Source organism: Equus przewalskii, unplaced genomic scaffold (assembly GCF_037783145.1).
Source record: "Equus przewalskii isolate Varuska unplaced genomic scaffold, EquPr2 ChrUn-10, whole genome shotgun sequence".
Taxonomy (NCBI): Eukaryota; Metazoa; Chordata; class Mammalia; order Perissodactyla; family Equidae; genus Equus; species Equus przewalskii.
Genome location: NW_027228747.1, coordinates 122208 through 145886, shown reverse-complemented (window position 1 = coordinate 145886; position 23679 = coordinate 122208). Strand labels below are relative to the sequence as shown.

The window sequence follows — 23679 nt, the reverse complement described above, 5'->3', positions numbered from 1 at the left end:
GTTCCATCCTCCCTAATTTTTTGGAATAGCTTGAAAAGGATAGGTATTAAATCCTCTCTGAAAGTTTGGTAGAATTCCCCAGGGAAGCCATCTGGTCCTGGGGTTTTATTCTTTGGCACGTTTTTGATTGCTGTTTCAATCTCTTTCCTTGTGATTAGTCTGTTCAAATTGTCTGCTTCTTGAGTGAGCTTTGGGAGATTGTAGGAGTCCAAGAATTTATCCATTTCCTCTAGGTTATCCATTCTGTTAGCATAGAGTTTTTCGTAGTATTCTCTTATAATGTGTTGTATTTCTGCAGAGTCTGTTGTTATTTCTCCTCTTTCATTTCTGATTTTGTTTATTTGAGCTTTCTCCCTTTTTTTCTTTGTAAGTCTGGCTAGGGTTTGTCAATTTTATTTATCTTCTCAAAGAACCAGCTCTTTGTTTCATTGATCCTTTCTACCGCCTTTTTCATTTCAATAGTATTTATTTCCCCTCTGATTTTTATTATTTCTCTCCTTCTGCTGACTTTGGGCTTTATTTGTTCTTCTTTCTCTAGTTCAGTTAGGTGTAGTTTAAGGTTGCTTATTTGGGATTTTTCTTGTTTGTTAAGATGTCCTTTGCCCATTTTCTAACTGGGTTGGTTGTATTTTTGTTGTTGAGTTTTAGGAGTTTTTTAAAAATATATTCTGGATATTAAACCCCTGCAGATGTATGATTTGTGAATATTTTCTCCCATTCTGTAGGTTTTCTTTTCATTCTCCTAATAGTGTCCTTTAATGCACAAAAGTTTTAATTTTGATGAAGTCCAATTTATCTATTTTTTCTTTTGTTGTTTATGCTTTTTGTGTCGTATTTAAGGATCCATTGCCAAGTCCAAGGTATGAAGACTTACTCCTATGTTTTCTTCTAAGATTTTTGTGGTTTTAGCTTTTATATTTAGGTTGTAATCCATTTTGAGTTAATTTTTGAATATGGCATGAGGTAGGGGTCCAACTTCATTATTTTGCACATGGAAATCCAGTTTTCCTAGTACCATTTGTTGAAGAGACTGTTCTTTCCCTACTGAGTGGACTTAGTACTTTTGTCAAAATCCTATTGGCCGTGGATGTATGAGTTTATTTCTGGACTCTCAATTCTTTTCTTTTCTTTTCTTTTTTGAGGAAGATTAGCCCTGAGCTAACATCTGCTGCCAATCTTCCTCTTTTTGCTGAGGAAGACTGACCCTGAGCTAACATCTGTGCCCATCCTCCTCTACTTTGTATGTGGGACACCTGCCACAGCATGGCTTGCCATGTGGTGCCATGTCTGCACCCAAAATCCAGGCCCAAGAATCTGGGCAGCCAAAGTGGAACATGTGCACTTAACCACTGTGCCACCAGGCTGGCTCCTGGACCCTCAATTCTATTCCATTGGTCTACATGTCTATCTTTATGCCAGTACCACATGGTTTTGATTACTAGAGCTTTGTAGTAAGTTTTGAAATTGGGAAGTATGAGTCTTTCAATCTTGTTCTTCATCAAGATTATTCTAGCTATTCAGGGCCCCTTGCAATACCATATGCATTTGAGAATCAGCTTTTCCATTTCTTCAAAAAATTCTGTTGGAATTTTGATAAGGGACTACATTGAATCTATAGATTGCCTTGGGTGGTATTGACATCCTAACAATATATTAAGTCTTTCAACCCAAGAATGTGGGCTGTTTCCCATTTATTTAGGTTTTCTTTAATTTTTTTCAGCAATGTTTTATAGTTTTCACTGTATAAGTCTTTCACCTCCTTGGTTAAATTTTCTTCTTAGGTATTTTATTATTTTAGACATTATTGTAAATAGAATTGCTTTCTTCATTTCCTTTTTGAGATTGTTCATTGCAGGTGTATAGAAACACAACTGATTTTTGGATGTGGTTTTTGTACCCTGCAACTTTGCCGAGTTTATTAACTCCAGTAGCTTTCTTGTGGATTTTCTATATATAGGGTCATATCGTCTGTGAAATATAGATATTTTTACTTCTTCTTTTCCAATTTGGCTGTTTTTTATTTCTTTTCCTTGTCTCATAGCTCTGACTAGAACTTCCAGTACAACGTTGAAAAGTAGTGGTGAAAGTGAGCATTTTCCCACAATGATTTTTGTTCCATAAAAACAAAATCGACTTATGTCCTAGGTGGTTTGGAGTTCCAGGCATCTTTCCAGATGGGTCAAGTTACTACTGGGTTTTGGGAGGGTTAATGGAGAAAGAGTCGATGGGGTCAAGCCATGGTGGGCTCGTAAGCTCTGTGTGTGTAGGCCTGAGGCTTCTAGTTTCTGTTCTGAGTTTTATCTTTCTTGAGCCCTTAAAGCACTTTATATACATTGTCTCATGGTTTTATCCTCATTTAACAGACGAGGAAAGCCAGTTTCAAGGAAGTTAACTGAGGATCCGAGAAGTTAAATGATTTGCCTAAGTTAGAGAACCAATAAGTGGCTAAAGCTGGTCCCGCCGGGCTTTTACTAACACCCCATTCAGCAGCACAAGAAGATAAGGGAAACTGAAGTGTGTAGTAAAAATACGAGAATGGAGAACACGCCCAGCCCTCACTCTGCTGGTTCCAGCCCCACCCTCCGCCCACTCTCGCTTCTTCTAGGCTTTCTGCTCGGAGCGCAGCCCTTTCATTGGTTGTCCGTTACCGGGCACCATCCTCATACGATGGGAATCAGCCAATCAGCGAGGCTCGTCTCGGCCCAGCCAGCCCACGCTAGATTGCGTTTTCTTTGCCCTCCCAGTGTTATGTCGGGCATTGTAGTCTAATGAGGCATTTCAGCCTACGATGGAGGGATACTGAGAACTACTGGACCCAGCGAGCTGAGCGCGGCACAAGTGGCACGGCTTTTGGCAGCACCCCGCCAACAACCCGGAGCAAGAATTGACTGCAAGGAGCAGGTGAGAGAGGTGGCGGGCTGCGAATGGAGGCAGGGGTTAGAGACTTGGCCTTACCTCTGTAGCGATACTTTGAGGCACAGGTGGCCCCGTCTATTGCGTCGGAATTCCCCCGTTTTAGGGGGTCAGTGGACAGCTGACCCTCTAGAAACTCCCGAGTGCGGAAACTCCCGAGCTCTGCCGTGTGCTTTCCTGGAAGCCACAATATGCCAGGACCCCAGTTTGCTCTTCTGCTGCAAACCCTCCCCACCCGCCCAGTGTTGCTCCGGGATTGTCTGCGCTCCCTGTGAAGCTCGGGACGCCCAGTCCCAAAGCCCCACGCCTGTCCGTGGTACCCAAGGGTTTCGGCTCCTATTCTTTTCCTCTTCTTGGGGCAGCTCAGAGGTTGCCTTCCCCTCTCCCCTCCTACGGGGGAGACCTGGGTTCTTGATTTGGTGCTGCCGCTACCCACGTGTCTTCCTACTTCTAGAACCTCAATTTGACCTCTATAAAATAGGGTGATTTAAGGGTCCTCCCGGCCGCTAGTCCTGAAGTACTTTATTCTGGACATCTAGCTGTGCTTCAGGACTAGGGGGAAGAAGCCAAGAGTGTGGCAGTTCCAGATGCTCCCTGGAGGAGGAGTTGACAGTTGAGGAGGATGAAGTTAGGTGGCATTAAGTTCTAGCCATCTTATTTTAAGTGCAATCAGTTGAGTCTCAGTCACCCAGCAATGCTTTTTGTTCCCTGCATCTTCTTCTTCCTGTAAATGCCCTCAAGCTCAGCCTAGAAGAGGGTGGGGCCTTCTGGGCCCGAGGTAAAAGTTTGGGGAGGTGGGGGTGACCTGGGGGGCTGCCACCATGCATCTGCCTGTGATGCTTGCCCCTGCAGGGAGTGCTTGGTGCCCCCTCCCTAGACCACCCCCGTGATGCCCCTGTCCCGCTGGCTGAGATCTGTGGGGGTCTTCTTGCTGCCAGTCCCCTGCTGGGCACCCCGGGAGAGGGGGCTGGGTCACCTACGGCGGCCCTCCCTGGTGCACTGGTGCTCAGTCCTGGGGGCCTGGCATGGTGCCCGCTGCTGGTGCCAAGCATGGAAAGAGGAGCCTCGGTGAGTGTGGTGGGGTGAGGGGTCTTGGGAGGGGAACGGCTGGTCAGGTTTCTGACTTGTTCTCCCTCTTCTCAGAGCACTTTACTCCTCCCTCAGAATGAATGGAGACCAGAAATTGGATGTTTATGCTCAAGAAAAGCAGAATTTCATCCAGCACTTCTCCCAGATTGTCAAGGTGCTGACTGAGGATGACATGGAGCACCCAGAGAAAGGAGATGCTATTGCCCGGCTTAAGGAGGTGAGGGACTTGCAACTTGAGAGAGTGAATCTCTCTCTGGTCACTCTGTCTATGTGTGGGGTGCAGCTGTGGCTTCTGGGGGACTTTTAACAGGTGCGGGAGGCGGCTTTTACCTGAGTGACGCTGGGTTGGCTCTGGGTGGGTTGGGCCCTGGGAGGCATACTTCCTCAGCCTGTCAGTCCTGCTCTGTGGCTCTGTTAGGCCATCCAGACTGCTTTGCATGGGGGTAGAGGCCTCCGGGGGGTGAAGGCCTTGAACCTAGTAAGTCTTTGATTTTGTTAAGAAAAGGGAATTAGGTGTCCATAAATCATGAGGTGCGGCCTGGGAGGAAGGCAGTCTGAGGAGGGCCTGAGTGAAGCTAGTGCATCGGCAGAAACTCCTGCCCTAGGACAGGAGCTGATCCTGGGATAACTTAAGTTGCCTGATTTTTTTCATTCTTTTGGAGTATCTAGTAATTCTGTTTTATAAATGCTGCCTTATTTGTCTGAGGGGAACCGAGGAAAAGGAAGAGGTTTGTTTACACTTGGATGGAGGTCAAAAAGGAACTCTTCCCAGTGAATTAGATCTGATTGAGAGCGGGGCAGCAGAAGGCAAAATGAGAGGCCCCAGCAGGAGGAGTGGGAGATGGGTCACCCAATCTGGATCCCCTCCAAGCTCTCCTCTGGCCAACTTTGGGGCGGGGGGTGCGGAAAGAGCTGGTCTTTTTTTTTTTTTGCTGAGGAAGCTTTACCCTGAGCTAACATTTGCTGCCAATCTTCCTCCTTTTGTATATGAGCTGACTCCATAGCATGGCTGGGCAGGGTGGGGAGAGGGTTTGTTTTTAATACAGTGAGAGAAGCTTTCCATTTGCACATAGGTTGAACTGTGGGTGGGAGGAGGTGGCTGGAAAATGAGGGATGGGTGAAGGGGAAATCTAGGAGTGGTGGGGATGGGGCAGGACCCTGAGATGGAGAGATCTGAACGTGCCAGCCGTTCCCACAGCGCATACAGAGTTTTCCCCAGGTTCAAGCCCTGTCCCGGCTTGGGAGCAGATTTTAATCTTTAGTGTAGAGCCTTTAAATTTACCAAGGAAGACAATGCGGAGAGAGCCTGGGGACTGGGGAACTCTTCAAGCTGTGCTCCAGGACTTAGGGGAAGAAGCCAAGAGAGTAGCAGTTCCAGAGGCTCCCTGGAGGAGGGGTCAGGTTGAGGAGGACAAAGTTAGGTCATGGTTGGAAGTGGGAGAGGGTGAGGTGAAATCTCAGAGTAGCAGCTTGGCAGACCCTGATGCCCTGTCGCTGTGCCCTTGCCCCACAGGTCCTGGAGTACAATGCCATTGGAGGCAAGTACCAGCGGGGTTTGACGGTGCTGATAGCGTTCCGGGAGCTGGTAGAGCCAAGGAAGCAGGATGCTGATAGTCTCCAGCGGGCCCTGACCGTGGGCTGGTGTGTGGAACTGGTGAGAGGGATGGGGGAAGGGCAGGAGAAGAAGTCCCCTAAATTTAACAAAGAAGAGATTTCACACAAATACCCAGATTTCTAACATCACTTGGAAAATTGCTAGATCTGGGTCCAGATTCCCAAGCAGCAACAATTGCCTGAAGTTGAATCGAGTCTCTCTCTTCTTTGCTCCAGTCCCCAAGTCTCCTTGTCTCCCGTACCCAGCTCACTTGGCCCTTAAAGGTGTATGGTCTGCGGGCTTGGCCTAAAGGCTTCGTTAGTGACAGGGGGACAGGGTTCCGGGAGGGGTGCCAGGCCCTGAGGAGGATGGCAACGAGCCCAGAAGGGAAGACGCTCAGGACTTGGTGAATGATGGGTGATGCTGAGGCTGGTGTCCTGAGGAGAGTGGCAGCTGGCTCAAGGGAGGATGTGACGAGCTCAGAGTCAGCCATGCTGCATTCCTGGTTTGGGCAAAGCAGGCAGAGCTGTCTGTCCCGTGGGTGTTGGGAATTCCAGTCTGGAGCCTGGTAAGCGAGATGAGGCTAGAGAAGAGGGATTTGCCTTCAGCGAGGTGAAGAGACGATGGCATCACTGACGGACAGAGCCCTGGGCGAGAGGAGTGCCACTGCAGCAAGTTAGGAGGGAAGGCAGAGGATGAGGGCAGAGCAGAGGAGCAGAGCTGTGAGGCCCAGGGCGATGAGAACTGGAGAGGCCAACACTTCCCTTGGCAGAATCAGCTGTTATTAACCCAGCTGCACCCTACATTCACCTAGGAGTGATTTTTTTTTTTAAGATGTGGCTGGAATGCTTTCACTTCCCCAAGATGCCATTTGAGCTGCCCACCATTGTTTTTACTTGGGTGACTTTTGTTATAATTTCTGCTTCTATCTTCTTTCTACTTCTGCCTCATCTCCTTCAACCTCTTATTTTTCTATTTCAGCATTTACCTCCTAAAATAAGGACATTTGCGTCTATAACCACAATACCATTATCACATCTGTCTTAGTCTGTTCGGGCTCCTTCAACAAAATACTGCAGACTGGGTGGCTTATAAACAACAACATTTTTATTTCTCACAGTTCTGGAGGCTGGGAAGCCCAAGATCGAGGCACTAGCATGGTCGGGTGAGCGCCGTCCTCCTGGTTCATAGCTGGCACCTTCTTGCTGTATCCTCCTGTGGTGGAAGGTGCTTGGGGTCCCTGTGGGGTCTCTTTTATAAGGGCACTAATCCATTCGTGAGGGTTCCACTCTCATGACTTAAGCCCCTCCCAAAGGCCCCACCTCCTAATACCATCATCTTTGAGGGTCAGGATTTCAACATAGGAATTTGGGGGGGATACCTTCAGGCAATAGCAACATCCAAGATGTTTAACATTGATACAATAATATTATCTAACATATATTCTGTGTTTAAATATTTCTAATGCTCCCCAAAATGTGCATTATAGGTATTGTTTTTAACATCCAGGATCCAATCAAGATGCATGGTATTTGTGAGCTTTTCTTCAATCTTTAATTCAGAATAGTCCCTCCATCATAGTTGACTCTTTAAGTTTCGGCCAGTTTGGTAGAGTGGCTGACAGTCCAATCTGGATTTGTCTGATTATTTCCTCATGATTACAGTCAGGCTAAACATTTTCGTAAGAATGCTACATAGGTAATGTGGTATATTTCCCATTACTTCCCACTATAGCACATAACTGGGAAAGTTATTTTTAAAAAACTCCAGTGTTGGGGCTGACCTGGGGGTGCAGCAGTTAAGTGCACCCGTTCTGCTTCAGCGGCCCGGGGTTCACCGGTTTGGATCCCTGGTGTGGACATGGCACTGCTTGGCAAGCCATGCTATGGTAGGCGTCCCACATACCAAGCAGAGGAAGATGGGCACAGATGTTAGCTCAGGGCCAGTCTTCCTCAGAAAAAAAAAAAAACCCACCAAAAACACCTCTGTAGATTTCTCATTTAATTGATCTGGAATGGACTTTGGCCTTGGTATTTTTTTTTTTTTCCCGAGGAAGATTAGCCCTGAGCTAACATCTGACACCAATCCTCCTCTTTTTTGCTGAGGAAGACTGGCCCTGAACTAACATCTGTGCCCATCTTCCTCTACTTTATATGTGGGATGCCTGCCACAGCATGGCTTGATGAGCAGTGCTAGGTCCAAGCCTGGGATCTGAACCAGCGAACCCCGGGCCACTGAAGCAGAGCATGTGAACTTAACCACTGCACCACCAGGCCAGCCCCAATGGCCTTGATATTTTTTTTTTAAAGTTCCCCTAACAAATAGAAAATGCAGTTGGGTTAAGAATCCATGCTGGAGGGCAGAGGAAATTGAGGGAGGCCACAGAATGAGTGCGCTTTGGAGACAATCTTGGTCCAGGTTCAGAGGCAGTAGACTGGCAGCCTCAGGGGAGCCATGCCACCACAAATAAACACAATGTAAATAAAACACGTGCCTCCAGCGTGGAGAGCCCAGACCCCAGGGCCGGGCACGGCCAGAGGGAAAGGTGCACATGGACTCCTCCTTCCCCAAGAACTTCGCCTGGGACAACAGCCCCGATCACCATAGCGCTCTCCGCGCTGCCCACTCCTGGGCCCAGGGGCACTGTTGGGTGCTTACTCTGAGCAATACAGATCCACAAGAGCACACACACAAGATTTTAAAAAACCGTGTCTTGAAAAGCTGTTTTAAGGAACTAGAATGTGTAGCCTGACTCCAAGAAGTATGGTGGGGGACATTACAGTGTTTTTCTTTACTTATTAGGCAAGCGTTTATGACACACCCACTCTGAGACCAGCATGTGCGAGGCTGTGGGAATGCCAAGAGGCAAACATATCCAAACTCAAACTCCAAGGTGTTCACGGCTTAGAGGGAAAACCAACACGGTCAGGTGGCTTCAAGTAGGCTGGCACTCAGAACAGTAAGCCCTTTGCTGATGTTAAGAGTGTTTAGGGGGTCCGGCTCTGTGGCTGAGTGGCTGGGTTCGCGCGCTCTGCTTTAGAGGCCCAGGGTTTTGCCGGTTGGGATCCTGGGCACCGACCTAGCACCTCTCATCAGGCCATGCTGAGGCAGCCTCCCACATAGCAGAACTAGAAGGAAAAAAAAAGTGTTTAAAGATGTTTAAGACCCCTGGGTGAAAGTTACCACAGGTCAGACTTCTGTTGCATCCTATTAGACCTGCACCTCCAAATGAGCTCCCCCAGGTGGGGCTTTGTTCCTGGTCGTTGGAGGGTGTAGTAAGCAGTGCCCAGGAAGGGACGGGAACAGCCTTCTTTTGTTCAGAAGTCATGTAAAGTCAAGTTGCATGAAGAAATTTTACTTGAAGCGTTCACTGAAGGTTTTGGCAAGAGAAGAGAACAGTGTGTGAAGGCGTTTCATCATCTCTCTGTACCAGGATTATCTAGGGCAGCTTGTCTGGTGATGTCACAGATCTGTTGTAGTCTCTTACTCTGAAAACAAGAGTTTTAGTCCCATTTTGTAGTTGGGAAGCCTGAGCCGAAGAGATCATGTAACTTTCCAAAGGCCCAGGGCACAGAGCAGAAGTCCTCGGCCGCCCCATCTTCACCTTCCTTCCCGGCTCAGTGATTATCAAAAGCAGCCACTGTCACTGGTAGAAAGAACAGTAACTAGGAGCTCTGCGGTCTTATGCCGTCCTTCCTTCTCCTCCAGCTACAAGCTTTCTTCCTGGTGTCAGACGACATCATGGATTCATCCCTAACCCGGCGCGGGCAGGTCTGCTGGTATCAGAAGGTAAAGTGGAGGGGAAGTAGCAATGGGCATGGGAACAAGCCACAGGGAGGTGGTTCCATATGGTCTATTGGGGTGTTCAGAGTGACCAGTTCTTGGTATGAGTCTAGGCCAGAGATTGATTACTTGTTTTTGTCTGTGTCCCTGACAGCCAGGCATAGGTTTGGATGCCATCAACGATGCTCTGCTTCTGGAAGCATGTATCTACCGCCTGCTGAAATTCTACTGCTGGGAGCAGCCCTATTACCTCAACCTGATCGAGCTCTTCCTGCAGGTGTGTTGCAGACCAGGGCTCAGTGTTCAGAGGCTGCCCACAGTAGCCTTGGCCTTCATAGAGCATTGTCATCTAGCTGGTTTCAGAGCACAGGAGATAACTAGGTTTTCCTGGAAGGGGAAAAGAGTGAGGAAGGGTGTTGGGAAGGGGGGTGGTCATGGCAAGAAGGGCTTCTCTGTCCTTGTGTGATTGGAAGAACGAGTGATAAAGGACTGTGTGTCTGTGTGAATATGGACCTGAGTTTTGGGGCCCTCTCTCCCTCCTGCTGCCTTTCTGACTCTGCCCACTTGTCAGCTGGTGGGGGCTGTGGGGCCCAGGATTTCAGAGTTGCCCAGCCCTGGAGAAAGCCCAGCTCATGGGCCATCTTCCTCTCTTTAGAGTTCCTATCAGACTGAGATCGGACAGACCCTGGACCTCATCACAGCCCCCCAGGGCAACACGGATCTTGGCAGATTCACGGAAAAGAGGTGAGAAACAGTGGGAACCAAATCTGGACAGTGAGGGAGGGCTCTGGGTGGGCATCGCCCATCTGAGTTTATCTTCTCCTGCTCAGGTACAAATCTATTGTCAAGTACAAGACAGCTTTCTATTCCTTCTACCTTCCTGTAGCTGCTGCCATGTACATGGTGAGTGAGCCTTCCCACCCCTTGCTGCCGGCTGATGTGGGCGTTTGGACAGAAAGGCACAGAGCAGACAGCTTTGGACAATCTTGTGCCCCCACTGAGTGGTTGTGTGACCTTGAGCAAGTTAGTCTCTCTGAGTCTATTTCCTCAGCTGTAAGATGAGGATAAAATCCCCACCTCATAGGATTACTGTAAAAATTAACCGAGGCAAGTGAAATGGAAGTGGTCAGCCCCTCATGGGGGAACAATAAATCCTCCATCTGAGTGTGGATAGGAGGAGAGAGGAGGTACTGAGGCCGAGTGGGGGAAGACTGGATTGGAAGGCCCTGGATGAACAGCCTACCCAGACCTTGCTTCTCCAAGTTCCCTTTTCCTCCTGAGAAAAGTTGGAAATGGCGAAAAGATTAGGGGGAGGGATTAGAGTGATGCAGGGCCTAAGTCTCGTGAGAGAAGAGAGAGTCTGAGGGCCTGCAGGATGCATTCATCTCTGCTGTGACTCGCAGACGGCCTAGGTAAAAACAAGTGGGATAGAGGTTGGACCACCTACATCAGGGAAGCCAGGGATGTCTGAAAGGAGACAAGAGTGTTTTTTTGTTTTTTCGGGTTTTTTTGAGGAAGATTAGCCCTGAGCTAACATCTGCTGCCAATCCTCCTCTTTTTGCTGAGGAAGACTGGCCCTGAGCTAACATCCACGCCCATCTTCCTCTACTTTATATGTGGGACGCCTGCCACAACATGGTTTTCTGAGCAGTGCCATGTCTGCACCTGGGATCCGAACTGGTGAACCCCGGGCTGCCCAAGCAGAATGTCTGCACTTAACTGCTGTGCCACTGGGCCGGCCCCAGACGAGAGATTTTGGGGCTGTAGTAGGGCAAGATTCCATGGGAGGAAGGCAGCCAGGAAGATGAAGCAACCTCTGGTGTTTGGCTTTTATTTTTTTTTCTTTTAAGATTGGCGCTTGAGATAACAACTGTTGCCAATCTTCTGTTTTCTTTCTGCTTTTTTGCCCCAAATCCCTCCAGTGCATAGTTGTACATTTTAGTTGTGAGTCCTTCTAGCTGTGGCATGGTGTTTGGCTTATTAATCCCCTCTCCACCGTAGGCGGGCATTGATGGGGAGAAGGAGCATGCCAATGCCAAGAAGATCCTGCTGGAGATGGGCGAGTTCTTTCAGATTCAGGTAGGAAGGCCTGAGGCACTGGCAAAGGACAGGCTCCAACTTTCTTCCTTCCCTGCCTTGGGACTTCTGCAAGGAATTCCTTTTCTTCCTCTCCCCCCACTCAGGACGATTACCTTGATCTCTTTGGGGACCCCAGTGTGACGGGCAAGATTGGCACTGACATCCAAGACAACAAATGCAGCTGGCTGGTGGTTCAGTGTCTGCAACGGGCCTCTCCAGAACAGCGCCAGATCCTGCAGGTGCCTGAGAGAGGGCTGTGGACCCCTGAGCGGAGAGAAAAGGAGAGCAGTGGTCCTCAAGGGGGGCGATTTTGCAACCTGGGGCATTTGGCAACGTCAGCAGACATTTTTTTGTTGTCTTAAGTTGATGTGTATGCATGTGCTACAGGTATCTCTCTAGTGGGTAGAGGCCAGGGATGCTGCCACACATCTTACAGTGCACAGAACAGCTTCTCACAAGTACCGGGCCCCAAATTTCAGTAGTGCCAAGGGTGAGAAACCCTGGGGCAAAGGAAGCTGAGGCCTGAGCCAGTATTTGAGCATTTGGGATGGGGAAGGGGAAGTTTAAGATCTTAGACACTCAGAGACTTGAAAGTGGAGTCAAGAATGGAGTAAATGATGTTGGAGACGTCCTGGAATATATGGATGAGGGGAGTGGAGCGAACCTGGTGGTACTGGGGGAAGGCTAAGCCTATTTTCCTGCCTCCAATCCCTTCCAGGAGAATTATGGGCAGAAGGAGGCCGAGAAGGTTGCGCGGGTGAAGGCACTATATGAGGAGCTGAACCTGCCGGCTGTGTTCCTGCAGTATGAGGAAGACAGTTACAGCCGCCTTATGGGGCTCATCGAGCAGTACGCTACGCCCCTGCCCGCAGCCATCTTCCTGGGGCTAGCACAGAAGATCTACAAGCGGAAAAAGTGACCTAGAGACTGCGAGGGCGGGGAGGGGAGGTTCTCAATAAATTGTCTAACCTTCTTGTGGTTCTGTTCCTGTTTGTGCCAGCCTGGGGCGCAGCTCTCTCCTGAATGGGCAAGGTGGGAGGGTGGATGCACGGAAGCCGGGACTGTGGGCTTGGCTTCAGGACCCCTGGGGCCAAAAGCTTTGGACATATCAAAAGCTGCGAGGGAGGCCTAGGAGGGCGACACATGCAAGACGTCAAGCGCTGGGGGCTGGGTCTGAGCCACGCCACGCCCATGCGTGAATGGGAGCGGCTGCGCAGAGCTAGCGGGCTGGCCGGTTGTCCTAGCGCCCCTCCCCTCCAGTCTGCGGGCCGGGCGGGGACCGTGAGAGCCGCGGAGGAGCCCAACGCAGGGGAGCGGTTGCTAGAGAACCCTGGTGAGGAGGGCTCGGGCCGGGGGTGTGGGTGGATGGATCCGGGCACGCGGGGTGGGGCAGGAGAAGGAGCAGTAAAGATGAATAGAGAAGGGGTGGGGTGGTGGCTGGATGATAGAGACAGTGCGGAGAGAATGGATAGACTCTGATATCCAGATAGGTTCCGAGCAGGATGAAGGTGCACCACGGCTGTAGGTTGGAGCCCGACAGGGTTTGTGTGGGGTCTGTGCGGGCCGGCCTGCGATGCGGAGTTGACATGCTGACCGCTGCCCTGTCCTTCCTCCCACGCCCGCCCCTTTCAAGTATTAACCAGCCAGACGAGCCTCCTCCCTCACTCCCCCTTTTCAGAGCATCTGGGCGGGACCTCCCTTGTCCCTTTCGTCTGGGATGAGGGGCAGGCTAGGGGGCAGGGCCAGATTGCGGCAGTGAGGACTGGGTGTGCGCGGGGTGGGGGGTCTATTGTGGGCCCCATCCTTTTTCAAGCCCCCGCACCTCCACAGAGATCCAGAGCGCAGCCGCATTCTCTGACCCTCCCCGCCCCATTCCCGGGGGGTTACGTTCGACTCCACCTGCAAACACTGCAGTGGAAACTAATGGCCAGTCTATAGCTATTTGCATCTCATTTAAATACTGTTCAAAGCAGCAGCGCCTTTCCAGGCCTGCTCCAGCCGTCAGTCACCTCGGTGTCCTTCCCGCAGCCCGCTCCCTCACTGGCTGGGTTTCACCATCCCTGTCTTCTAGGTCTGAATCTGCGGTTGCCAGGTAAGCGGATGTGAGAGGCCCAATCCTCCTGATTCTCTAGAGGTCATCCCGTCGTCGCCGGCACCATGCTGTCCCCTCAGAGGGCTTTACTCTGCAACCTCAACCACATCCACCTCCAGCACGTCTCTCTGGGCCTGCACTTGTCTCGTCGTCCCGAGCTACGGGAGGGGCCCTTGAGCACATCCCCTCCCCCAGGGGACACTGGGGGCAAGGAGAGCCGGGGCCCCTGCAGCGGGACCCTGGTAGATGCCAATTCCAACAGCCCAGCCGTGCCCTGCCGATGCTGCCAGGAGCACGGGCCAGGCCTAGAAAACCGACAGGACCCAGCACAGGAGGAAGAAGGGGCTGCCTCTCCCTCGGACCCGGGCTGCTCTTCCTCTCTCAGCTCCTGCTCAGATCTTAGTCCTGATGAGTCTCCCATCTCAGTCTACTCGCGGGACCTCCCTGGCGTCGAGGATGTCCACCCTCAGCCCAGCATCATCCCCCTGGAGCAGGGCTCCCCACTGGGTTCTGCAGGCCCTGGCGCTTGCTCCCCCGACAGCTTCTGTTGCTCTCCTGATTCCTGCTCTGGAGCTTCCTCCCCACCGGACCCTTGCCTGGACTCCAACTGCAACGCCCTGACCACCTGCCAGGACCTCCCTTCCCCAGGGCTGGAGGAAGAGGACGAGGGTGGCGAGCAGGACCTCCCTACCTCCGAGCTCCCGGAAGCCGATGACGGGAAAATCGATACTGGGAAAACCGAACCCAGTTGGAAAATCAACCCCATTTGGAAAATTGACACAGAGAAAACTGAAGCTGCCTGGAAAATCACTGAGAACAATAACTCTGGTTGGAAAATTAATGGAAGTACTAACTCTAGCTGGACAACTGAACCTGGAAAACTCGACACCGGTAGGAAAACCTTCACAGGAATAATTGATTCTGGCTCGAAAACAGATGCAGGGAAAATTGATGGGGGATGGAGAAGTGACGTCAGCGAGGAGCCGGTGCCCCACCGGACAATCACGTCCTTCCACGAGCTGGCCCAGAAGCGCAAGCGGGGCCTGGGGCTGCCCCCCGTGCCGCAGGCCAAGAAAGACCGCAGTGACTGGCTCATAGTCTTCTCGCCCGACACTGAGCTGCCCCCCATCGGGTCGCTGGGCGGCTCCCCGGCGCCTCCCCGGGAAGTCACCACCTTCAAGGAACTCCGGTCCCGAAGCCGGGCCCCGCCCCCGCCAGTCCCGCCCCGAGACCCCCCAGCTGGCTGGGCCTTGGTCCCACCCCGGCCCCCACCCCCACCTGTTCCTCCTCGGAGGAAGAAGAACCGACCTGGGCTGCAGCCCATAGCGGAGGGGCAGCCCGAGGAGGGCAGGGCGGGCAGCCCCACGGCTGGCGAGGAGGCCCCAGCCGCGAAGGAGCCGGAGGAGCCCGGCGCGCAGGCCGGCCTTGAGGGTAAGAGGCCGCAGGACGAAGCGGGAGGAGGGCTGGGCTTCAGCCTCGCCCACGCCTCCAAAGCTTCCAACCCAGCCCCCTGTCTCCCCTCCATTCTGTGTCACCCATCCTCCCCGTCCCGTTCTACCAGGGAGCGCTCCGGGAAAGGGAAACTGGGTGGGTTATTGGGTTACAGGACTAACTCTTTGCTCCCTCTTTCTCCCGCCCCTCCTTGCCTGGCTGCCTGTCCCGCTGCCTTCCTTCCCCTCCGCACCTGCCCTGCCAATCCCGCCTGCAGCCAGTCCCCTCCTGCTCCCTCGGCCCCTGGTTTTCCGGTTCTCGGCCGACGGGCGCCCCCTGTTGGAGGGTGGGGGCGCTGGCGCAGCTGGGTCTCTGCTCCTGGCGCCTCTGGCCGGGTGGCCTGGCCCCGGGCTGCGGCTGCTGGGGGCGCCGAGTTCCCCAGAGGAGCAGCTGCTGCCTGCCCGCCTGTCCCCGGTGGGAGCCTATTCGCCTCCGGCTCGGGGGGCGCTGCCCTGCCTGGCCAGCCCTGAGCTGGCACTGCTGCTGTCCCCGCTCTTTCCCAGAAGTAGCACCTTCCCCGCCGCGGCTCCCCCACCCCGCCAGGTACCCGCCCCCCCGCTGCCACCGCCACCTCGTCCGCCGAAGGCCCCTCGCTGGACCAGGAGCCCACCGCCTCCGCCCAGGCTACGTAAGACGGACCCGGGCAAGCCCCGCAGGCCACGCCTCAGGCGGGGCCGCCCCACCCACTGTAGAGCCCCACCCATCCTCGCCCAGACCTCCGCTTTAGTTTTTTTCCCCCCGGGTTACCCTGCTTGGCCCCGCCCTTCAACCTGGGCAGATGCCAAGCGAGTTCATTGGTACTGGGGAGTTTGGCCCTGCTCCCGGTGCTGGGGAAGGTTGCTGCTCTCCCCGCTGCGTGGCCCGGTCCCCCTCCCTCGAGGCCCAGGCGTAGTGGACGCGGGCTTATCAGGCTTCCACACACAGTTTAAGGGAGTCCCAGCATGTCCACTGTTAGGGACCTTGGGTCACACCCTCTGTGGAGTGCCCTGGCCAATGCGGTTCGAGCCTGACCCCCACCTTGCTCATTTGGGTGGAGGGTGAAGCTCCCTGAGCTCATTGGCTGAAGAGGTTCTGGTCATGCCTTCCCCACGAGGCCAGCCCCACGTGGGCTGCAGGGGGCGCCCTCCGTTGAGATGCTGGCGCGGGACCTGGGTTTCCCCTTTCCGGCGCCTTCCAGCCTCCCAATCCTTGGGTCTCCTCTCCCTCCGTCTCTCCTCCCATTCCCGTCTGTCCGTCTTTCCATTGGTCCTGGCTCCCCACGTGCTCCCCGGGTTTCTGTGGGCGGGCGCAAGGCTGCCCCTCCCTTCCCTCGCCCTGTCATCTCCCGCCCTACAGGCCCCAGCGGGGCGGGCGGGAGGTGAATGCGGCTATCCCGCTCCGGGGCTTCCGGGATCGAGGAGGTGGGAGCTGGGCCCCGAGGAAGGGAAATGAAAAGGAGGAAGGACAGGGAGAGGGGCGGCGAGTGCTGGGATGTGTGTAGGATTTCACTCTGGGGCGTCGTTCTAGCAGCCCCATGCTCCATCCAGCCCTGTGCCCCCGCTGCCAAGACTCCTCAGCGGCAGGGGCGCTGCAGACCCGCAGGAGATGACCTGTGCGGAAGCCAGAGCCCTCGGGGTAACCCTTAGTAAGTGTCACCGCGTTCTTCTTTCCTTACCCCAGTGCGTAGTTCCTGGTCGTTCGCCGGTGTCCCCGGGGCCCAGCGACTGTGGATGGCAGAAGCCCAGAGTGGAACTGGCCAGCTGCAGGAGCAGAAAAAAGGTAGGACGCCCGGACTCTTGAGCCCTGACTTCTGAATCAACTGCCCCTCACTTCGACCCTCCTCTCTCAGGGTCAAACTGGGTATGCCCAGGGAGAGGCAGGGCGCTTTGATGCCGCTTCCCTTCCCCTCCCAGGTCTCCTGATAGCTGTCAGCGCCTCAGTGGATAAAATCATCTCACACTTTGGGGCCGCCCGGAACTTGGTTCAGAAGGTGAAGGTGTCGTGGGGAGGGTGTTGGGGGTGAGGGGATGAATGTGGCTCTGGGGGCACAGGAACATTGGAGGTATCTGTGGACCCATGCCCACTGTGCTGCCTCCAGGCCCAGTTGGGGGATAGCCGGCTGAGCCCAGATGTGGGGCACCTGGTGCTGACCACTCTCTGTCCGGCCCTCCATGCCCTGGTGGCCGATGGGCTGAAGCCTTTCCGGAAGGACCTCATCACTGGACAGCGCAGGAGCAGCCCCTGGAGTGTGGTGGAGGCCTCCGTGAAGCCAGGTGAAGGGGGAGAGTGTGGGACTGGGGGTGGAGGGTGGGGACTGGCACAGGGCTGGGGCCTGGCTGACGGTGCCCGTGTCCTCAGGCTCCGGCACCCGTTCCCTGGGAACCCTGTATAGTCAGATCAGCCTTCTGGCGCCACTGAACAGCAGCCGTAGTCGATTCCACGCCTTCATCCTGGGCCTCCTCAAGTAAGTGGCTTTCTTTCTGGCGCCCCTCCCACGGCCTGGTGACCACAGGGGTGTCGTGGGTGGGACACAGTCGTGGTGCCCCATGTTCCCAGAGAAAGCTTCCCCACTTCCAATCTCATCTCCCGTCCCCCAGGCAGAGGCGCCTGGAGTCTTCACCGCCCTGAACTTCTGTTTCCTCCTTTCTCCCCCAGCACTAAGCAGTTGGAGCTGTGGTTTTCCAGTCTCCAGGAAGATGCAGGTCAGAGGCTCAAGTGGGAGAGGATGGGGTTGCTAGGCTCTGAGGGAGGGAGGAAAAGGGATCTCTTCTGTTGCTTCCCACTGATGCCAGAATGATCTTAATCCTGATCTACGATCTTATTACTCTCCTTCTTAAAACTCTTTCAAGGAGTCCCATTGCCCATAGGAGGAGAGACCCAAATTCTCACAGTAACCTCCCAAGTCTTGGTTGTCTGGCCTCTGCCTTCTTCCCCTGTCTCCAGGTCTGGGGATTTCCCTGGTTCTGCCACAGTCTTCCTTTCCAGTTTTTCCTGCCTCAGGGCCCAACTTTTGCTGTCTCTCCTGCCTTCTCATTACCTTTCCACCTTCTGACTAGGCTAACACCCACCCCCCATTTTGCTCCGATAGCCCTCATATCCTCCTTTCTGTTACTCAGTTTTTTGTCACCACGTGTTCTGCGGGCGTCTCCTTCTCTAGGCTGTGGTTCCACATAGGCAGGGATGTGTCAGCCCTGGACCCCATCACGTCCCCTTCTCTCTCTGCTCCAATGCCTGGCATAGAATGAGGCCTGAAAGTTTGTTGACTGGTAGGCTGATGCAGAGGGTCCTCTGGGACTAGGCCCGGCTGGGGCTCATGTTAGCCTGCTCTTTCCCAGGCCTGCTGTCCCTCCTGTACCTGCCCACCGGATTCTTCTCTCTGGCCCGGAGTGGCTGCCCCTCCCTGTCCACGGAGCTGCTGCTCCTGCTGCAGCCATTGTCGGTGCTCACCTTCCACCTGGACCTACTCTTTGAGCACCACCACCACCTGCCCCTGGGCCCGCCTCAGGCCCCTGCCCCCCACACCTCGCCTCCAGCCCTGCAGCAGACTATGCAAGCCATGCTGCACTGGGGGGGTCGGCTGGCCCAGAGCCTTCGGGGGGCTTCTGGGGAGACTCCTCCAGGCCCTTCAGCCTCCTCAAGCCCTCCTACACAAGGCAGCTGGTGGAAGCAGCTGACCCAGGCCTCCCGGGTCTACGCCTCTGGGGGCACCGAGGGCTTCCCTCTTCCCCGGTGGGGATCCAGGCGTCATGGGACTGCAGCTGAGGGTGCACAGGAGAGATCCCTGCCCGCGGAGGAAGCGGCGCCAGGCAGAGGCATATGGCTGGGGAGACTGTTTGGAGTGCCTGGGGGCCTCACAGAAACTGAGAGCGGAGCCCCAAAGTCCAGGTAATAGGGTACCTTGTCCCCCCTCCATGACCTCTGACCCCATCTCAAGAGTCCCCGGTCACCCCAATTTCAAATCTATAGTGATTCTTTAGCAGAGGCAGTCTGTTTTTCTACAGCCGGGAGCTAAAAATGGTTACTTTCTTAAGTAAGGTTATGTTATAATGCTTATATAAGTACGTACATAGTGTTCTGCATATTGCCTCTTGACCCTCAAAGCCAAAAATATTTACTATCTGGCTCTTCAGAAAAAGGAAAAAATTTGCTGACCCGTGCTCTAGGGTTTGACCATTGGTGGCTCTTTAATGGCTCAGGTACTCTCTAGCAAGCCTCTGGATCTCTCTGAGCCTGCTGGTTCCATAGGTCCCTTTGTAATTTTTGGTGTTGTAGACCTTTGTTGTTGCCACCTCCCTAATAACCCTAAAAGCACGTGTGTCCCACGACTGCCACTCTGTCGTGTGTCCCACGACTGCCACTCTGTCCTCAGTGGTGACCAACTCCTTACCTCTTTTGAACCACAGTCAGGCCCCTCAGCCTCTTCCTCCCTTCAAAGCCCTGAGTTCTTGGGCTCTTTTTCTGGAGGTGGGGTGATCTCTGTGACCCTTCATCCTTTCTTCCAGGAGACCATCCAGCTGGCTGCCCCCGACAGTGAGTGTATTGGCTCTGGTGAAGCGGGGGGCACCTCCCGAGACTCCCTCATCTCCTGAAGAGCTTGAGGCCTCAGCACCCAGCATGGTGCAGACCCACAGGTCAGGAGGATTGGGGAGCTTGCACTGGTGTGCATGTGTGTGTTACGTTTTCTATGTGTGTGTGTGTATTTCTGTCTTTGCAGAGTGGATGGGAGGTAGTGTAAAGGCCTTGGGCTCTAAAGTCAGACAGTGCTTAGCCTGCATTGCATCTTTGCTTTTTATTGATGTGACACTAATTTCTCTGGGTCTTAGTTTCTTTCTCTGTAAAAAGAAGATAATTTACACCTTTGTTATGGTTGTTGTGAAGACTAAAGATAGTTCTATAAAGGCATTTGGCACATAAGTACATGCCCGTTTAGTGGTAACTTTTATTACTGTGTGTGTACATGGGTGTGCCGAGGTGTGTCCACTGAGGGATTGTACTTCCCTTTAGTGGGGTCTTCTAATTTGCCACCAGGGGCTTCCTTTGGGTTTTCTCAGTCCACTGAATGAGACTTCTTGATTTTTCATTCATTCAGCAATATTTTGTAAGTGCTTATGCTTACTATGTGCCAAGCATTCTGCTAGGGGAGGGAATGCAAAGGTAAACATATTGGAGTCCCTGCCCTCGAGGAATTTGTAGCCGAGTGGAGATCCCAGTGAATAAATCAACAGTTACAATTCTGTACGGTAAAGACTAGGAAAAGAAGAGTGAGTCCTTTTGGGCCATACAGACAGGGCTTCTTCTCAGGTTTGGGGACTCAGGGAAGGCCCAGTGATGGTGTGGGATGTGTCTCTGGCCCAAGGAACAGTCTGCAAAGGCAGTGAGGCCCAAATGTAGTAAGTTAGGAACTCTGGGTACATGATTGGCAGTGGCTGCAGTGGACGATGCTGGCAGCAGTGATGGGGAGGCTGGAGGCTTCACTGGCTGTAGGCCAGTGAAGGAACCTGGACTTCACTCTGAGGCAGTGGGAGCCATTAAAGAGTCTTAAGCCTGCAGTCATTCTTGCTTGTGTTTTAGAAGGATCTCTGACTGCTGTGTGGAGAATGCAGCTAGGGAGAGAGGCTAAGAGAGATTCAGGGAGACCAGTTGGATTATATGCAGTGGTCCAGAGAGAGAGGATGGAGATCTAAACTAGGATGGTGGCAGTGGGTGTTGAAGAGAGATAGATGGAGTAGTGGGAGATATGAACACCAAACAAGTTTTGCTGATTGATTGGATGTGAAGAGTGAGACACCCTGGTTTTTACCAGGAGCAAATGGGTGGAAGGTGGTGCTGTTTACTACTATAGGGGAGACAGAGGCTTTGGAGGGTTAAGATGAGTCATTTAGTTTGCATGTGTCGAATCTGAAGCATCAGAGAAGTGCAAATCGTGTCAAATAAGCAGCTGAAGAGTGAGTTTGGAGCCCAGGAGAGGGCTGGGGCCCCAGATGAAATCAACATGTTGATAGATGGTCCCCGCATCTCTTCCAGAGCCCGGTGTTCACTGAGCTGAACCAAAAGGGATGCTTCACACAGTGGGAAAGTGAGGCCTGGGGACGGCTGGGCACCCCCACTTCACTTTACCCTAACATCTCCCTCTGGCTCCCCACAGGGCAGTCCGTGCTCTCTGTGACCACACAGCTGCAGGACCCGACCAGCTAAGCTTTCGGCGTGGGCAAGTGCTGCGAGTTATTACCACTGTGGATGAGGACTGGCTCCGCTGTGAGCGGGATGGAGTGGAGGGACTGGTGCCTGTCGGGTATACCTCTCTTGTTCTCTAGGCCTAGGATCTTTTCCTTTCCTGCATATCTCTCCCTTCTGTCATCTGGGAATGGAATGGCCTGTGAACACTAACCCGTGTAAACTGATCATCCTGGAAGCATTTTCCTTGTCTGCAAAATGACACTTTCCTCTCACGTCAATTTCTGCTAGTATGTGAAATAAACTTTCTGTTTCCCTCCCACGCCCATCTGTAAGGTGAACTCTGCTCTTCTTCCAAGTATATAAAAAGGAGTTTCCCTCCATGCACTCTCTTTCCTCACTCCCATTTGTATAAGAGACTGTCTCCCTTCCTATCTGCAAAATGGAAATCTAGCCCCCTTCTACCTTTTTCATCTCTAAGTGGACTGTGCCAGTACAGTGTATGCCTCAGTCCCCAAGACTGGAAGGGCCTCTAGTCTCCTTCCTGTGTATGGAATCTTCCCCCACTCCACCCATCCCACGTTGCCTGTATTTATTATGTATTCATGCTGTACTAGGTGCTGAAGTCTGGACACCCCTGGTGGGTGGGCCAGTGGTGTTGGTCTGCCTCCTTCCTCCTTTGTCCCAATAAAGTGTGGGAGTTGAATGTGTGTGTGTGTCACTGTCAGTTTCAGGACCTAGGCTGTGGGGGAGGGGAGGAAGGCCCCCACCCCCATGGGAAGCCCATCGGAGATGCTTCCTTCCTAGCCCAGGTTCAGTTCTTATTCCCTGAGGAACAGAGAAGTGGCCCGATTGGTGCCTGAATCTCAGAAGTGTGTCTCTATTCTGGGACTTGATTGCTTTGTTTTGTAAGACTGATATGGTAGAAGCCTGAGTAAATATGGGAGGGTAGGGAAGACTTACATGGCCCTTGAAATTGTACTCATTAGATTCATATCTGAGGTGAAGAGGAGGATTAAAGGGCTGCAAGAAGTGACACATTTTTTTCTATTTAATATCACCATTCCGTGGTGATATAATTTCAGAAAGTGAAATAACTTGACATCTATTACTTTACTAATGAGTTTCCTTTCAGTCTTTTGAAATGAGACTAGCTATGACGCTCTAGAGCTTTGAGGATGTTGTTGGAAATCACTATAAATGATTGCCTAGAGGAGAAAAGGTTAGAAGAATAGAAAACTATATTTGTAACCAGGCAACAGGAAAGTTAGGGGGAAGCTGAGAACTGAGGTGAAAACACGGGGGAAAGAAATCTGGAAGTTTTCCTGCAACTTTGGGAACTTGGTTGAAGAGCACAATGGGCTGATGACAGGAGAGGGGACTTGGGGAAATAAAAACCTCAGATCCAAAGCTTTGGAAATGCTCAGGAGCAGACTTGGTTACACTCAAATTTACTTTTGCCATTTTCTAAGGGTTAACATTCCACATTCCTGGCCAATTTGTTATTCGTCTGCTCCTTGCTTTAATTTTGCTTTTTGTGTTTGACTGCCCTCTCAACTTTAACCTGTTTGTATTTCAGGTGTTTTCTAGGGTCATGCTCCTCAAACTGGATTCTGAGGGCTATGGGGAATCCCTCATTAACAATCCCTCCTATTAGGAGGCTGAGTACTCAAGTTTATGAAGCTTCTCCAATTGCAAATTATTATTGCAAAAGAAGTTTTTATTTTTATAAGTTTGACGTTTTAAAACAGATATGGAAGATTGCTATTATTTTGACTTTGGGACCAATATTTCTCAAAGTGAGATCTGCAGAGTAATCTTGGGGTGGCGCATGATTCCTAAAGTTCCAGAAATCTTACACTGACACAGAGCTTTCATTGCTCATGATTCAACCTGCCTTCTCCTTTTTCTAACTCCTCTCCCCACGTGCTTAGTTTTAGCACAGTCCTAGGATGATACCGTTAGAGCATAACCAGTGAGATCCAGCCTCAGGCACTATTTGGAGTCAGAGCCTGATGATGCTCAGGCTTGCGTAGGTGGTAACGGAGCAGTGGAACTTCCTTGCAGAACATCATGAAATAGACCAAGCGTTGATATAAAATTGTTTTGTACTTTTATTAGGTGCAGCAGATACCAAAAGGTTAAAAAACTTCAAGATAAAAAACAAGAAAAATTAACTAAAATTACTGTACTGTTTTGCAGCCATGAAGAGACTATTATGCAAGAGTAGGTGAACTCTTGTCCTTGTAGGAGTGGGATCGAGCTCTCACAGTCAGTTGTCTCAATGCTTCTGAGCAACTGTCTTCCAGCTGAACTCAAAGCCTAAACGTCCAAACCATGTCTGGAGCAAAATGCTGCTAGGTTTCTCAGTTGTTGGCAGGAGTGGATTTATCTTAGTAGGGTTACACTTTGGCTATTTCTGACACTTTCCTATTTGCGGATGAACATAAAGATTTTGGAGTTCTGGCTCCAACACTAGTTCCTG

At 52.2% G+C, this 23679-nt stretch overlaps 2 protein-coding genes and 1 long non-coding RNA gene across 10 annotated transcripts; 2 read left to right on the top strand and 1 right to left on the bottom strand.

Annotated features, from left to right (window-relative positions):
• Positions 1-2603: 2603 nt before the first annotated feature.
• Positions 2604-12431, top strand: FDPS (farnesyl diphosphate synthase). Of its 3 annotated transcripts, XM_008523071.2 has the most exons (11): positions 2735-2901; positions 3766-3981; positions 4057-4219; positions 5516-5656; positions 9305-9385; positions 9534-9656; positions 10035-10123; positions 10210-10282; positions 11381-11458; positions 11563-11697; positions 12177-12431. In XM_008523071.2, the coding sequence occupies exons 2-11, from the start codon at positions 3803-3805 to the stop codon at positions 12375-12377; spliced, it is 1263 nt and encodes a 420-aa protein (XP_008521293.1). In that variant the 5' UTR covers positions 2735-2901; positions 3766-3802; the 3' UTR covers positions 12378-12431. The 3 variants fall into 3 exon arrangements, with proteins under 3 accessions (XP_008521294.1, XP_008521295.1, XP_008521293.1); XM_008523072.2 differs by lacking the exon at positions 3766-3981 and having other exon boundaries at positions 2604-2901; XM_008523073.2 differs by lacking the exon at positions 3766-3981 and having other exon boundaries at positions 2690-2901; positions 4078-4219.
• LOC139081478 (uncharacterized) lies at positions 11190-15702 on the bottom strand. The gene is made up of 3 exons (XR_011536595.1): positions 15613-15702; positions 12428-12586; positions 11190-11722 (listed from the first exon to the last, which is right to left on the bottom strand). It is a non-coding gene; the product is annotated as an uncharacterized lncRNA (long non-coding RNA).
• Positions 12634-21900, top strand: RUSC1 (RUN and SH3 domain containing 1). Of its 6 annotated transcripts, none has more exons than XM_070607347.1 (11): positions 12653-12791; positions 13530-14981; positions 15259-15669; positions 16701-16799; positions 16934-17010; positions 17119-17293; positions 17379-17484; positions 17676-17722; positions 18356-18905; positions 19523-19651; positions 21166-21900. In XM_070607347.1, the coding sequence occupies exons 2-11, from the start codon at positions 13616-13618 to the stop codon at positions 21332-21334; spliced, it is 3129 nt and encodes a 1042-aa protein (XP_070463448.1). In that variant the 5' UTR covers positions 12653-12791; positions 13530-13615; the 3' UTR covers positions 21335-21900. The 6 variants fall into 6 exon arrangements, with proteins under 6 accessions (XP_070463450.1, XP_070463448.1, XP_070463447.1 ...); XM_070607346.1 differs by having other exon boundaries at positions 16934-17016; XM_070607349.1 differs by lacking the exon at positions 15259-15669 and having other exon boundaries at positions 12634-12791.
• Positions 21901-23679: the final 1779 nt, after the last annotated feature.